This window comes from Crocodylus porosus, unplaced genomic scaffold (genome assembly GCF_001723895.1).
Source record: "Crocodylus porosus isolate Cpor-Errol unplaced genomic scaffold, CroPor_comp1, whole genome shotgun sequence".
Lineage (NCBI taxonomy): Eukaryota > Metazoa > Chordata > Crocodylia > Crocodylidae > Crocodylus > Crocodylus porosus.
Window position 1 is genome coordinate 7,786,997 of NW_017728951.1, and position 15,631 is coordinate 7,802,627.

General features: G+C 38.9%; 1 protein-coding gene across 3 annotated transcripts in view; it reads right to left on the reverse strand.

Moving 5' to 3' along the window:
• Positions 1 to 478: 478 nt before the first annotated feature.
• EDRF1 (erythroid differentiation regulatory factor 1) overlaps positions 479 to 15,631 on the reverse strand; it is a 43,850-nt gene continuing 28,697 nt past the window's right edge. For all 3 annotated transcript variants that reach the window (XM_019556047.1, XM_019556044.1, XM_019556045.1), the window contains 9 exons: positions 14,631 to 14,831; positions 13,962 to 14,180; positions 12,069 to 12,292; positions 9,603 to 9,761; positions 9,106 to 9,255; positions 8,256 to 8,409; positions 7,902 to 8,017; positions 6,747 to 6,910; positions 479 to 1,359 (listed from right to left, as the gene is read on the reverse strand). In XM_019556047.1, coding sequence (XP_019411592.1) covers positions 1,188 to 1,359; positions 6,747 to 6,910; positions 7,902 to 8,017; positions 8,256 to 8,409; positions 9,106 to 9,255; positions 9,603 to 9,761; positions 12,069 to 12,292; positions 13,962 to 14,180; positions 14,631 to 14,831 — 1,559 coding nt within the window. In that variant the 3' untranslated portion in view covers positions 479 to 1,187. The remainder of the gene's footprint in view (positions 1,360 to 6,746; positions 6,911 to 7,901; positions 8,018 to 8,255; positions 8,410 to 9,105; positions 9,256 to 9,602; positions 9,762 to 12,068; positions 12,293 to 13,961; positions 14,181 to 14,630; positions 14,832 to 15,631) is intronic.

A 15,631-nucleotide genomic window follows, 5' to 3' on the forward strand; every position in this document is an offset into this window, starting at 1 on the left:
TCTTTGCAAAAGGGGAAAATCTGTGAGTTGCTCTGCTAAAAGAGAAAATCTGCGTTTTCTCTGATAAAACCAGGAAATCCATGGTTTTCTCCATTTTCCATGAGAAATGGAAAACCTGGATCCCTGAAGATAACTATTCAACAAAATAAACCTAAATACAATACTTCCTATGCATAAGCGGACAGTTCATTATTGCCTAGATATAGTTGCAATACTTTTACATTTTTCGAGCAACAGTAATATGGCTGAACTCACCCTTCTGAATATTTACCTTAATTCACTAGATAAAGTACCTACATATTTAAAGTCCTCACATATTAAGCTGACACTAAAGTCCAATTACAAAATTTCCATGTGATATCAATGGGAACTACATCTTTAAAAAGAGGCTCTTATTCTTCAATGCTCTCTCAACATGATTAGGAGATTTTGTGTCTGAAACATGAAACAGCAACCAGGAAAAATGCAGACTCAAATCTGTAACCATATTTTTTTTAATAAATAAATTTCTTTTTAAAATATGCTTATCATTTATTCACAGTTTCAAGTTTGAAAAAGAGGGGTAATACTATTCCTGATTGAATAAATCAAAATAGAGCTAAAACAGTTTCACTTCTGGTGTAAATGACATTCCAGCAATGGCTAATATCTGTGAAAAGTGTTGCACTAAAGCTAAAAAAGGCACACATTCTTGTGCATGGTATTAACTCTTACTAAAAAGAAAACATACTGATATATGCAAGGGAAAGCCCTTTGTGCAATTTCCATGAATGTTACTGGTAAAAGACTTCTTATAAAGCTTTGCTTACAAAGTAACATTTCATTCAAAAAAATATCGAACCAATCTAACTAACAGATTATATTTTTATGCAAAACGTTTATTTTGCACCACTGAAAAGCCCACCACTTTTCAGAGAAACTGCATTTCTCAACCATAAGAAACTGGAAGCTCTACCTCTAGATTCCCATTTTAGCACTTCAAATGTAGACACATTAGAATCTGATCATAATTGCACTGTCATGGGATAGCAATGCATTCCTCTTCTTTTCCAGGTCTACCATGTTATAAATAGATGTACCAAAGTTGAAGAGAGTAAGTACCACATGAAACAGAGCCACTGATCCCATGTTAAGCAAGGCACCAATATTATTTCTGCTACCTTGTAGCTGTTTTTGTATTTAGTAAGTCACTGAATTCCTGTATTATTGGTCTCAGTGTTCCGAGTTAGCTGTTCCAATAAAGTTAAAATGACTTCTGTTCGTTCTAGCAGAGTCACACTTTTGTCAGCAGTCGCACGCAAAAGAAGGGAATAAACTTCCTTGTTGGTCTTAAGAACTTCCTCCTCTTCATTACTGCCACTGAAAAAGAAGAGATGGGTCACATGAACTGTATCACCAAAACCTAAGAATGAGTGCATCTTCAAAATACTCTTGAACAAAACATTAACTGAATACACCATTTCTTCGTGGAATCTTGCCTTATCTTTGCTTCCATGACTCCTAGCTCTCCTCTTATTTCTGGAATCCTTCCTTAAACTTTGTTTTCTGGTTTTGGTTTTTTTAAGGTGGGGGGGGGGGGGCGGTGGGGAAAAAAAAAATCAGATTATCCTCCTTATTTCTACTTTAGCTTTTGACAGCCATCTCACAAGGCTCTGTTCCTTATGGTCTCACAGACCCAACCTGGGAAAACTTACTCACAGACCTGACTGAATATATTTTCTCTGACTCCCTGGTGAATTTTTCTCTATGCCAAACAATCTTCTGTCCAACCTGAAGTCTCAATCTGTTGCTGACATTTCCTCTTGGCTACAGTGGGCTTAAACTGATGTCCATAACAACTCTTAATCTTTCCCTACACAAGTGCTTTTCTCAGTCTCCTTTCTTAGTCGCCACAGGTATCTCCTAAGTTCTCAAGCCTAAAATCTGGTCATCTTGAACTTTGCCAACTCTCTGAAGTCCCATATCCAGGCTGTTGATTATACAATTTCTTCTTCCAGAGGGGATATGAAAGCAATCTGAAGGGCAGTGATAAAAAAAGGGGAAGGAGACACTTTTTTTCTCTCTCTGCAGAAAGTACAACTTATAACAATGGCTTGAAATTGATGCAAAGTAGGTTTAGACTCGACATCAGGAATAACTTCACTGTTAGAATAGTTGCAGTAGAATAGATGATCTACAGAAGGTTTGGCATCTGCTTCACTGGAGTTTAAGATGCTAGATAAACTTTGGTCAGTGTGGCAGAGCACCAATGGGGTGTACCCTAGGGCTATGCAAAGCTTCGGTCCCCAATTCAATTTGGCAGAAATTCGGCCTGATTCGGTGGCTGAATCTCCGAATCTAATCAGGAGACCCTTTAAATCTCTGCAAATCAAATCAGAACCCTCCGAATTGATTCAGAAAGATTCAGCGATTCAGACAGAGCCACAACTTTAAATGTTTTTTTCTACTTACTTCAAGGTACCAGGTGGCTCGTCAATGCTGCAATGCTGGGGTGGATGGAGCATCCCACGGGAGTGCAGGGGGCTCCCCAGTGCTCAGCAGCAGACCCAGAAATAGATCAGAAGCATTTCCGGTCCACTGGGGAGCACGTGCCACCCCCGAGCTCAGCGACTGGTGCCTACTGGGTCTGGGGGGGCACCCACGGTCCCCCACGGCTGATTGCCAAGTCAGAGGGGGGTGGTGCAGAAGTCCCCCAACATGCTCCCTGGGAGACCCAGAAGTGGACCGGAAGTACTTCCAGTCGACTTCCGGTTTCACCATCGAGCATGTGCCCCCACCCCCCCGGTGGGAAGCTCCATCCGCCCCAGTGCCCCCCCACTCCTGTGGGATGCTTCATCCGCCCCAGCATTGCAGTGTTCGTGAGCCGCACCTGGAACCTGGGAGGTACGTAGAAAAAATACTTAAACCTGTGTCTACAGCTGAATCACTGATTCTTTGAATCAGCATTGAATCTTCAGATTCGGCCGAATCAAATTGGGGGCAGTGATCCAAATCATCAAATTGAATCACTGTCCCCAATTTGGGACAAATCCGAATCAAATATGGCCTATTTCATACATCCCTAGTGCTTTAGGGCTATCACAGACTCTGGGGGAGCCTGTTTTTGGGAGCAGCATGGAAAAGCCTTCCCTGCTAAACAATATAAGGGGGAAGGTAGGTGCCAGAGCACTTTAGGTGCTTTGCCACTAACACCTGGATCAGGCAGCAGGCAGGTGCAGCCTAGCCCCAATGAGTGGCCATTTTAAGTCCCAGGCAAGCAGGGCTGGAGGCAGCAGTTTGCTGCCAGACACCAGGGAAGCAACATCTTCCAGAGGAGCAGCTGCTCTGAGAACAGGTAAGGGTGAAGCTATGGGGAAGAAGGAGGCCTCATTGGTCCTGGGCATGACCTAAAACGGCACCCCGCCGAGACAGGGAAGCCTGGTGGCCCAACCATCTTCCCCAGCCCTGCCCCACAGCACCACTTACCTCTGTGCTCCAGGGCCGAAGGGCGAGTCTGAGCCCGAGCCCGGCTTTGGCTGCCTCAGATGCTCAGGCCCTCCTTCCCTCCGGCCAGGGCTGGGGGTTTCCTGCCCTTTTAAGAAATCGGCTCTTGCAGGCTGGAGCTGTGCCAGCCTCAAGAGCTCCTTGCAAAAATGGAGAATCCCTGGATTTCTCTGCTAAAAAGAGGTAATTCATGGTTTTCTCCATTTTTCCATGGGAAACGGAAAAATCCAGATCCCTGGTCATCAGGCACCATTTATCCTTTCAAAGAATAGTTGCTAGGGCTATTTTCCTAGCGTACTCCTGCAACCCTGTCACTCCTAAGCTCCCATCTCTCTATTGGCCAGTTAACACACTTGTAAATGCTTCAGAAACTGCCAATAAACAGAGGAGCAATTAAATTTATAACACTTGGCACAAAGCTGCAACAGGTTTATTTACTGCAGAGAACAGGCAGTCAATAAAAAACCCACTGAAATACTAAGTATTTCTAGAATAAATTACAAGAGTGCCCAGCACTAAACATTACTTTGAATTTCTATTTTCCTCCACAGTTTATATAGCTTAATTCAATTCTGCTTAAGCTTTTAACTTTTTAGAAGATGCCCTGCTTTCATCTCATTTTGTAAATATGCTGCAAGTTTCTTGGTGTGACCTGTACAGTTTCAAAGGGGGGAGCTTCTTCCATTCCCCTTGACAAAGTGCATCGGAGCCCTGAGGCAGCCAGGGCAAGTTCTTTGCTCTCTCTCCCTAGCCAAGCCAGCAATTACTGCAGAGGAAGACAAACGTTCCTCTTTCCCTCACAAAACAGAAACGGAATATGCAAACATTCCTTGATCAGTTAAACATAAAATGATGATTAAACAGAAAGGGAAATTTAGCTAACCCTCAAAGTACTTTTAAAGTTTTTGAATGAAACAGACTGTCAGTTGCGCTAAGATGCTATGACATCACCATTTTCCTTTTATTTTGCAGTGGTTGAAAAATGAACACTAAAACCTAATTATATTGAAATTTAAGTACCATGTATAGAAGCTTCAATATAAAACCAATTTAAAAACAGAATATCAGTGATTAGAATAGTGGATGGAAACAGAACATGTAAATAGTCTATGACATTATACCCTCTGCAAGGCTATGAAATATGAGGGTACAAACCTGAAACAATTACTAGTGTTAGTCAATTACTCTTCATATCAATTTGTTTGAGAGAGACGGGTAATACTTTGGTCCTCAGCATTTCATATATTAATATTGCCATCTTGTGGATGCTTTCTGAAAAAAAATTAAATACGCCTAACTGGTGCCAAGTAGGCAGAGTCAGTGGTTCTATTCTCGCCTTTTATCATTCCATGAATCAGTCTCTCCCAACCCTCCCAGCTACTCTGAGACCTTCTCTTCAGAAGGATGGACGCATCTGATAAACTGCATTTAACAGAACAGCATCAACCACTGCAGTTTTCGCAACTGTATTTATACACTGAAATACGAAGATACTATAATCTTACCACTAACACTTAGTAAAGCATGGATCACTAAAGAAATCTGTCAGCATCACAGAATTTTTGTAAATACGACTCAGGTTGGATGATTTTGCTGTTATTTTTCCCTAATGCTCTCTGTTCTGCCTTAGTGTCTACAGTCAGTGCTGATGGTGTCATCATATTTTTGTAGCACAGGAGTAAGAAATATTTTTCAGGGTCACACCAGGCAGGATTAAACGCATCTAAATCTCTGTCCAAGAGTTCAGATATGGTGTTAGCAACTACTACATTCTCATGACTTTAATCTGGAGAACAGCTGAAGGTTTTCATGTACTGAAAGAGTAAGAGGCCATGTTTTTATTTTAAATGAAATCCTGGCAGTGAGAGAAAAATCTTACATGGAAGGAGATGCTCCTTTATTCTGTTTCTATTTAATTTTTTAAAAAAACAGTTCACCCACACAAACAAAATCTTCACAGTTTAGAACTACATGTCATTAGCATACCTGCTAATTCACAGATTCGTAAGATTTAATACTTTGTGATAGTTTTTCACAGTCATTTGTGCCAGCAAGCAATGATTTACCATAGGGAGAAGTAAGGTAGGCTTACCAGTGTCAAAAGCAAACATGTATCTACATCAAGTGCAAAGAACAACAGTAGTAGGCAACTACCGATCCTCTGGGCCATGCTGTATATTTAAGAGAGCTAGTCACCAAGACCTTTGATGCATACGCCTAAGCAAGAATATGGGGGGGTGGAGGCTTCCCAAGATCTGCCATCCCCTCTTCAGACCACCGAGACAGAATCCAAAGGCCAGGCTTATTGAATCTTACAAATATGTGAATAAGCAGGTATACTAACAAGATGTAGTTCTAAACAGTGGCGAGCTATGTTTGTGTACTGCAGAGGATTGCTTTACATTTTTATTTTAATTTTTAGAAAAGACTCAGTTTACGCAGCAATAAATAAGAACTACTGCTAACTGCTTAATGTCTCAGCAAGGGTGCGTTTCTGTCAGGGTGATGTCCAAGGGCATTTATACACATATATTTTTGTGCCAGGATGTGTCAGAGATCCACACAGTTGGGTAAGCAAGCAGTTGTGTAAGCATGGAGTTGCACAAGCAGCAAAATGTGCATCAGCGCGCAGAAAATGACAGCAGCGCGCTTTTGAGCTAAAACATCTTCAATGCATTTTAGCACAAAAGCCAGCCACCGCCATTTTCTCAGCACTGATGCATATCTCGCTCCTTATATAACTGTAGGCATCACAGTGCCAGGGGCTTTTAGAAGCGCCTGGCACTGCAGTGCAAACATGTAACAAATGCCCCCATAGTTTTTTTCCAATCAAGGAGTACCCACAAAATAGCGGGGGCTCGGGTTTTGAGGCACCCTATACTCAACTTGCTCTGGAGTTTGCAATATTGTGGTATTTTATAGGAGCTACCCCAGCATGAGTAGCCCCATCACATCGCCACCTGATCCTCCAGTTGGATGTGGTTTATGATCATTCATACCCAGGACCGCACACATGGTATGGATGACTATAAGCTACATCCAACCAGAGGGCCTGGTATGCATATTAAAAAGGAGATGTAGCTTGATCAAGTTTTACAGAGACACACACAAAAAAAGAAATCATAAAGATCTAAATGGCCAGTACTATCTAAATATATTACAGTTACATAAGAAAATGCACAGTTTGTATCTAAAATAGGAACTGCCATAGATGCATACAGCTAGAAATATATATTATGAAAGCTAAATATGTTTTAACTTACCCAATTTTCTTTTTTGTTGAAGATAATAATTTAATGGACTGGAGAAGGAGGAATGATAGTCGAGATTCAAATATACCAAGAAGTTTCATTACTTCATCTTTATTAAGGTTAGAAGTAGAGTCACCAGGTGGTGTATTCCCACCATTACTTGTATCGTCATTCATCTGAAAAACAGGAAGACATTTCACCTAACCCAGTCAGGAAATTATTTTTACATCAAGTCCAAGTATCACACTTTTGAGTTTAATTAATTCATTAAAATGTACAATGATATTATCAAGGATACTATTGCATCTTTTCATTATCAAACTTCTTTGGTAATAAATTTACACCAGTATACAACAGTTAAATGCCAGCTGGCTGTGCAGTAATTCCAAGTCACTATGTAATGTGTTTTATATAGCCCATCCACCACTTCAGTTAAGAACAGCGTGAAAACAGGCTTTGATAGCTACTGCTCAAATCACATGTCTTAATGTGAAATGGTACTGGCATGGCAGTACAACCAACCCTAACGACTAATTCAAACACTGGGATCCCTGTGATAATAATCTTACAAAATGTTCATACTTCAATGACATGGTGAAGAACTAAAAGCCCTCTTCAAAAGACATGTACATGTATGCTCAAAAATTTCAGAGAACTTGTAATTGCAATATAGCACTGCATTAAAAAGTTGTCTTATGAACTCATCTTACAGAGTATCATGGAAGAAATGAATGTAAAAACATGAATACATTAAAATTTTGAAACAATAAAAATAGACTTTCATTTCTACTAGGTGTACCATGACTCTGGTATGGCTGGAAGAGAGAACTTTTGACAGAGACAACTCTAAAATGAACCTAACACCAAAGAAGAAAATCCTGACACTTTTGACTTGCCCCTGGCCTCTGTGCCTATAGAGGAACAGTCAGTGCCAGTCAGAAAGCTATTCCAGCACATATATGCTCATCTAGTCCCATTGAAATAAATGAACTTAGCCACCTAGGAATGAATTATGATGCTTTTAAACATTAAGCTAAGGTTTCAAAGAATAAATAGGTCCATTATCATGTATAAGCCACAGACAAACAATGTTTTATAGTCAACTAAGCTGGTGTGACTGATTATGATCTGTCTGCAGTTTGCATGAGATCTTTTTTCCTTGCCTACCTGGTCACATTCAGCTGCGATTTCCTTTTTGATCAGCTGGAACGCACATTTGGTCTTTATCATTATATCTAGAGCCCCAGATAAAGTCTTTAGTTTTCCAGCACTACTATTTTGACCTAAAAATGTAAGAACAGGTTACACTGTGGATGAAAGACTACATTACTCCAAAGATCGCAAAGTCTTACATGAACTCTGCACTACCTCATTTCACTGAACCCCACCACCTCACAGTGTAGTCATGACTCAGAATAGTGCAATATCCTTCTTGCTCCAAGAAAATGGCCAGGACATCCATCAGTAATCATCTTGCTGTATAGTCATCTCCTCCAAAGAATCTTTCTGTAACGAACTTACTTGCCATCTGGAACTCTGCAAAAGCTACTCTTTCCAATTGCACACGAAGGAGCTCACAGGGTGCATCCTTTAGGAGTTGAAAAAGCTTTACTGCTTTATTATAATGAAGGTCAACTAATATCCGATGCTGTTTCCTTAAATGCTCATCACCAACCTGAAACCAAAATTACAAAGACGGTTTTCATGGAAGCGATCAGCTTTAGCATTTGGGCAACAAAAAGAGCAAAAATACTGCCTACTGGTGATGGGGTTCAACCAGCGAGTGCCCTGCTTATTCCAATAACTATTCTGTTAAATAGAACTTTAAGATGTGCCACCTTGTATTATTTTTTCTTTTTAACCCCCCAATTATAGTTGCATAGCTAAAACATGGTTATAGTGTGTGGTTTTATGCACAGCAACAGCAAAACAATGTTAAAAAGAAAAAAGGCTTCTTCTAAGCAACATTTAAACAAGTTGTAAGCAACACAGCCTCCATTATTAAAGTATTATAGACTTTCAGCAAAAACACTGCAAGAAAAGCAAGGTGGGGGAGGAATATGCTTGTTAAAAAAAAAAAAAAGTGCAAAATGTATTTATTATTTCGTTATATCATGGCAGCATCTAGAGACCACAACCAAAGTTGGGCCCCAATTAGGTGCTAAACAGACAACAGATGGACAGCTCCCTCACTTTGCAATGCAGAAATTTCATGTTAGATTTGCAAACAAAAATCTACTTCCATTTATAATAAAGAATATATTTACACATATAACCATGCATACACACTATATGTGCATTTACACATACAGCCATTTTTTAAATCTCTCCCTCTCCAGCAAATACACAAGGCAATATTTTAAACTAGTACCTGGTTTCTCAAGCAACTATGATACATGGAAGCCAGTCTGTGGTGAATGGTTGCAGCCCGATACTGGCAGAGGGGCTGTCGTGCAGATGCTGTATCAACATCACAGTATTTCAGAGATTTCATCATGGCCTCACTAACTTCCTTCTCTATCTATAAACAAAAAGGCTTCATGAAGTAATGTCAAAGTTTACTTTGAAATAAGACCCAATACAAAAAGAAATAAGTGGGGGGTATTTATGTGGCACTCTGGTTTCTACTAAAGAAAAATACCCATAAGAGTAGATAATAAAAGTTACAGTTTGCAGCTGTTAATGTGCCATATCATTCTGTTGGCAGTAGCTGCTCTACAACAGTTCTTTTATACAATAAAGAATTACAAATTATGTAAGTGCTACAGTTAACAGCAGGAGTCCTTTACCATGCTGCTCAGTCTTCATGAAAAACTACAAGAATGGCTTGCTTTTAACAGATGTAATCACAAATCCTCTTTTCATTACCTGTTCCTGGGCCTTTCTAGATAATGGAGCATAATCCTGCTGCAAAGTTGCCATGGTAAAATAGGTGGTAGAGAGTTCCCAATTCACAGAATCCCAAACCGCTGGATGCACCTCTCTCTTCCCTAGAGATCTTAAAGCCTTCAGATAGTAATCAATCGCCTATAACACAGATATACAATAGAACTGCTGGTTATTTAGACAGGTTTTTAATAAGCAATGACCAATTCTGTACTCATTCTGCTACAGAGCTCATCTGGACCTCTCAGCAATTTCCTCACATTCAATTTTCTATCTCCTATTGCAAACTAGCAGTACTATATGCAGGTACAAAATTCAAGATTTTAAATTCAGAGAGGGAAAAAGAAAAAGGCATGTTAGCCTGTAGGCATAGGGCTGGACTCAAAATTAAACTGAGATCCTCCTCTCCTATTCAAAAGGAAAAGCTTTGTGGAAGACAGTCCATTCAGTCCTGGAAGCAGGGTTCAAAATGCATCTGTACAGCACAAAGCAGCTGGCCCTTACAAATCGTCAGGCTAATAGTATATTCTGGACACCCACTAGCCAGGTCTCATCCAGTTTTTCTGTACACCCAGAAGTCTTACTCTAAAACAGATCACTAAAAGCAACCACAAACTTTGATTCTGCACCACAAACTAAACTGTTCGGGTCTATTCTGATCTCTCAAAAGTTTCTAAAAGCATTCTTGCCCCAACCCTCGCAAATGGAGGTCCTGTTCATTCAGTCCAGGTACTGGAGCTCTCACAGTTCTTTTGATAGGAGTTGGACCAGTTTACTGGGAGCACACTCTACTCCCAAATTCAAAATTGTCCCAACTTCCTCAACTACTGCAGAGAATCATGACAAATTCCACTTCATTGCAGTGGCCTTCCATATACTTTATGAAGCCTTAGGGATCCTTGTGAATGACAGGTACACCACTTGCATGTAAATTATTTCTCTTTCTGAGGCCTAACCAATCAGGCCACAATGGGATGGAATAGATTAAGGAGTCCCCTGCTTCCCCTATCTGACCAGTCATGAAATGAATGGTGCAAAATTAAAACGAAAAACGAAAAAAAACCCCAACAAGAACAACAACAGTCACTTTTAAATTCCAGTTATACCAGTATTTTTATCAGGCATGTTTAAAGTTATTCCTCCCTTCACTGAGGTCCTAAACTCTTAAAGAAGGAACACTTTAAAGCTAGATCAGAAGATTCAATTTTAAAATATTTAAGATAAAAAAATGATACGGTTCTCAGGTAACTGATACAAAAGAATGTTTAGAGTTTTCAAGTTAAGTATAATATGAATTTAACATATGATCTAAAACTAATAACAGCACCAGGCCTGGGAAGGTAACAGTCCAAAAGCTTTCACAAAAGGATATTGCAATACAAACCTTTCCAGTTTTGTAACAGTCAAAACCAGCAATGGCTGAACATTTGTAATAATTACATTTTACATGCACCACATATTATATACTATGCTTCATTTTATAATTCTGTTTTAAAAAGACTATTATTAGGCATTTTCAACTCAGAGAAGCTTCAAGTTCACCTAGATACAAGTGATATAATAGAAGATTAAGCTATCTTCAAAATGATTTCTGACACGCTGATGTAGATAAGGCCTTACTAATGAATATGCCACTTGACAATCTAAACTCAAACATGCCATTTCTTACTTTATCTGCATGTGGAATGAAATTGTTAGTTATGCATATGCACTCACTTATACAAATCACACTGCTTGCACAGGTCTTGGGTTGTGTAGACACCTGTAGCTGCTTGTAGACATTAAAAAAGAAAAAGAGCAAAAGAAAAGGTGCTTTACCAGAAGCAGTAGCACATTACCAACTCTACAGCATCTGTATAGAATGGGCGCTTCAGCGAGGCTTTCTGACACCTTTAGCTAAAGTTGATTCAATCAGCTATTAAAGTGCCACAAAAAGCCCCACTAAAGCTCCCAATCTTTACGAATGTCAGGCTAGCCAGATCCAACTAACATGCTGCCGTCTCTGGACATGTGCTAGACTTGGCGCAGAAGCATGCCGAGTTTTAAATAACACACCCCTTTTTGCTTTTTAACATCTGCAAGCTGCCTGAGTGATTTATCTTTTGGAGGGGAATGAGGCAGAGGAAAATAATAAAATTAAGCCATAGTGTAATACTACCTGTAGTACCTGACAGAACTTAATTTTCTTAATCTGGATTTTTTTTTTTTTTTTTAAACCAGCTTTACTGTTCCTGTTCATTTTCAACTAACTTAAATACAAATTCAAAACAATACAAAATACTTCTATTACTACATTTAGGCTACAACTGTAATAGTCATAACATTTCTGCCATATAAAAGTACCTAGAAGTCAGTCCTTATCTGCAGTCTCCTTATACTTGTGTGTGTAAGCCTCACAGGCCCATTCCTTCGAGAGAGGAATTTCAACCTGGTTGACAGGCTTGTTACCTTGTTATAATAAAGGGCCTCTTCCGGGGAAAATTCTCGCTTGAAATCTTCTCCAGCAGCACAGTGGGCTTGAGCACAAATTCTCATCAATCTTCCTGTATTACACAACAGAAGAGCAGCATTGGTTGCATCATCAATTGATTCAAAATTCTGGATGCCTTTTTCAAAGCAAGAGAAACTCTTCTTCCACAGTTGCTGCTCTGTTGCAGATACACTTCTGCTCACTAAATCAAAATAAAAAGCAGTCTTACAATTCCAGTCAAGTTTCTTAAAAGTTTCCTGCCAACATCTCTATCAAATAACTCTTCTTATGCTGTTCCACTAGATGCTGTTCTGGAATATGAAGTCACAGGTACATTAGCAAGCTTCTAACATCAGAATATGCCATGAGGCAAGCTTCCTCCCCAAAAATAGGAGCAGGATAGCTGTGGCCTTGTGGCAATTCAGGCAGGCTACTTAGCACTTCTGAATGACAGTGCCAATTAGCCCATCCATGGTGCTGCAACGCTATCAGTTTGGAAGGCAGCTTGCCAGAGCAGTGCGACTTAAGGGGTAGCACTGTCTGAGCTGGCTAAGTAACTACATAGACATAGGCAAAGACTATTGTGCAAATTTAAAGATTTAATCTCTCAAGCACTCAACTCTTCTTAGAATAAAGAAAAAAAATACCTTCCTCTGACAAGTAGTTATAGAAATAAATTTGTGATTAGGCTTATAAAGCAGGTATAGATTCTGAATATGCCAGTTGACTCTGCATCCTTCATGTTATACTGGTGAATCCATTTAATGTCTTGTGAGGATATGAAGTTAAAAAAAAAAAAAAAATCAAACAAACTACGCTCACAAAACTTAGGGTGGTAGCAAGATAATAATTAAAGAAGTGTCCAGCAATTTCAAGGATCCAAGATACCAGTTATTGCCTATTATAGGCATATTAACATCTGAGATGCAACATTTGTTTTACCAGAAATTAACAAATAGGTAAATGATTTAACAATCAGTTGCTTAAAAAATAATGTTAAGTTCAATTTCAGCTATAGCTCTATTTTGCTACAAATGGAAATTATAAAAATTTGTTCTCAAAAGTTAGCATTTTTGGGAAGGGCAGCATATACAGGACTAATAATTGGGCAAAGAAGTCTACAATAAAATAAAGAAAGTCACCAAAAAAAAAATCTCCCAAGTACATGCAAACTATTTAGAGAGTATCCAGGAAGCATAGGACTCGTGCAAGGCTCACAGAACTAGTGCTGTTTGTTTTAAGTTTTGGTTTGGTTTTTTTTTTAAATAATGATTTTCCTTAAATCTGTATTTGTTTTGCGATTAGTATTCTTCTTTCAGGAAAGAAAACTTCATGTGAGTCATTTCCACTGAGGCTTACACATTCATATGCACACACGCATGCATGCACGCACAAAATAAAAAATAAAAGCAAGACCCACAAAAATGCTGACAGCATGTCATTCTGGGCATAGGACATAGTTTTAGTGAGTTCACTATGGCTACTCGCACTGCACAAAAGGGAAGAACAGCCTGTGAAGGATGAGGGCCTAATAAGAAAAGCAACAACTCCTATTTTTGTTAAGAGTTGTGTTAAAGCTTCATTACTTTTTTCAGGTAATTACAGCTACTTTGAAGATTTTCTCCAACATTAATTTTCCACCTATCAGACTTCTATGTTGACATGTAAATCACCATGCCTAGAGAACCAGTGTTTAGAATGCAAACAATAACAAAAAATAAAATAATTAAACAACAACAAAAAATCTCAAGGGGTATCTTTCCAATGTTATTTATGAAGATAATTGCCATTCCACTATTTTATTCAGAATTCTACATCAAATAAATTACTAGATTTACCATCTTTAAAAAAATAAATACAATAATACTCGCCCACTCTCTCAGTCTGTACTGCTGCTGCCTGGTTCATGTAAAACACTCCAATTTCGTTTCTGATGTTTCCCAGTCTCTTCAGTACTTGTGTATGCTGCTCTGCATTTTGTTTTTTTAAGTTACTAAAAAGCAAAATTTCATTAGCTGCCTCATAGCATTTGCAGCTAACTGAAAGCTGGCATTCTAAGTCTGTAGATAGGTCAGTAGCCCAAGCAAATACTGGAAACAAAGCATAAAGAAGTGTCAATTGAGTATTTCCCCCTCCAAAAAATTATGAATCCATTCAAGTGACAGTGAGAAGTTTAATAAATAAGGTTTGAAAACATGACTGTGTTGGAACTTATAACAAAAGTGTGCTAGAAATCCTAAAAAAATGAGAGAATTTAGCTATTACTTAAAAAAAACAAACAAAACAAAAACAAAAAAACATCTCCAGGTACATTTAGAAGTATAATAAAATTCTCCTAGAAGGCAGCCTTCCTTAAAAGGGATCAATTCAGTTTCTATACTCATCTTTTTCTTTAAGAAACAATAAAGCAGCACCATGAAACCCACCCCAAGAGGAATATACTAGACTGGTTTGCCAGAATCCAACAAAACTCCTTAAGATTAAGATCACCCACTGGGAACCACGGTCATTTATCCGTATACATTACTTCAGTAATATACCTTGACAGCTGGATTCTCTATTAAGGCTGTGAAGTATTTCCTGATCTTCTTTTGTTTGGTAGTTATATTCTTCAAGATATGCAGCTCTGTTACTTGCATTCTGGGCAAGCATTAACTGGATATCACCACAAAGGGTTAAACACTGACAGAGAAACAGCAGCACCTCCGGAAGCACATTGGTGCAAAGACAACAGTATGTATCTGGTAGGGAAAAGCCAAGGAAGATAATTAAACACCAAGAGATTTGAAACATGTGAAATGAAACTATATTCATAGAAGCATGACCATGTTAAACTAGTGCTATCTTACATGAAAGTTCTCCCAGCTCATTGCCCAGATCTAACTAGGAAAATTGTTTTTGCTACTCTTTCCCTGTTAAGTATGCACAGCTAATACAGCTACAGGAAAGCTAATTGAAATTCTTGCTCACAGGGAATAGAATTATTAACTAAGTTACCAATAAAAAAGGCCAAATCATTCATTCAGTGTTGCCCATGTACAACCACTGAAGACCAAGGGATTTTCACAAATATAACAGGGGGCCGATGTACCCCCTAGAGTCTCTGACTAATTAAGGATAAACAGGTTAGAAAGAACAGTGGGATCAGTAGTCAGACAGTGAGGTGGGGAAATCATAATGCATTTTTTTAAAAGAGTACAACTGCACACTAAATCTATGACAATTCTTGTATATCCATTCTCACTCCCAGAATTTCAGAACAGAATCAGAATGCATCACTCCTCTCTGAGTCTCAGTAGCATTTTCCATTTTATGAGCATCTGATTGAAGTTTGAGAGTGAGTTGAACAGTTCTAAAAATGAGTGCATCAGCCAAGCATAACAAAAAGGTGCTGTTAGAACTTTTTCTGCACATACTTGGCAAGACTTCAAGCCTCAAACTGTATCCCAATTTCTGCTCTTAGCTTCAAGTAAAACAGCTACTTATGCCAAATTGTATTAGTTCTGCACTGGGAAACAAGACAGAAGACAACCACAATCCA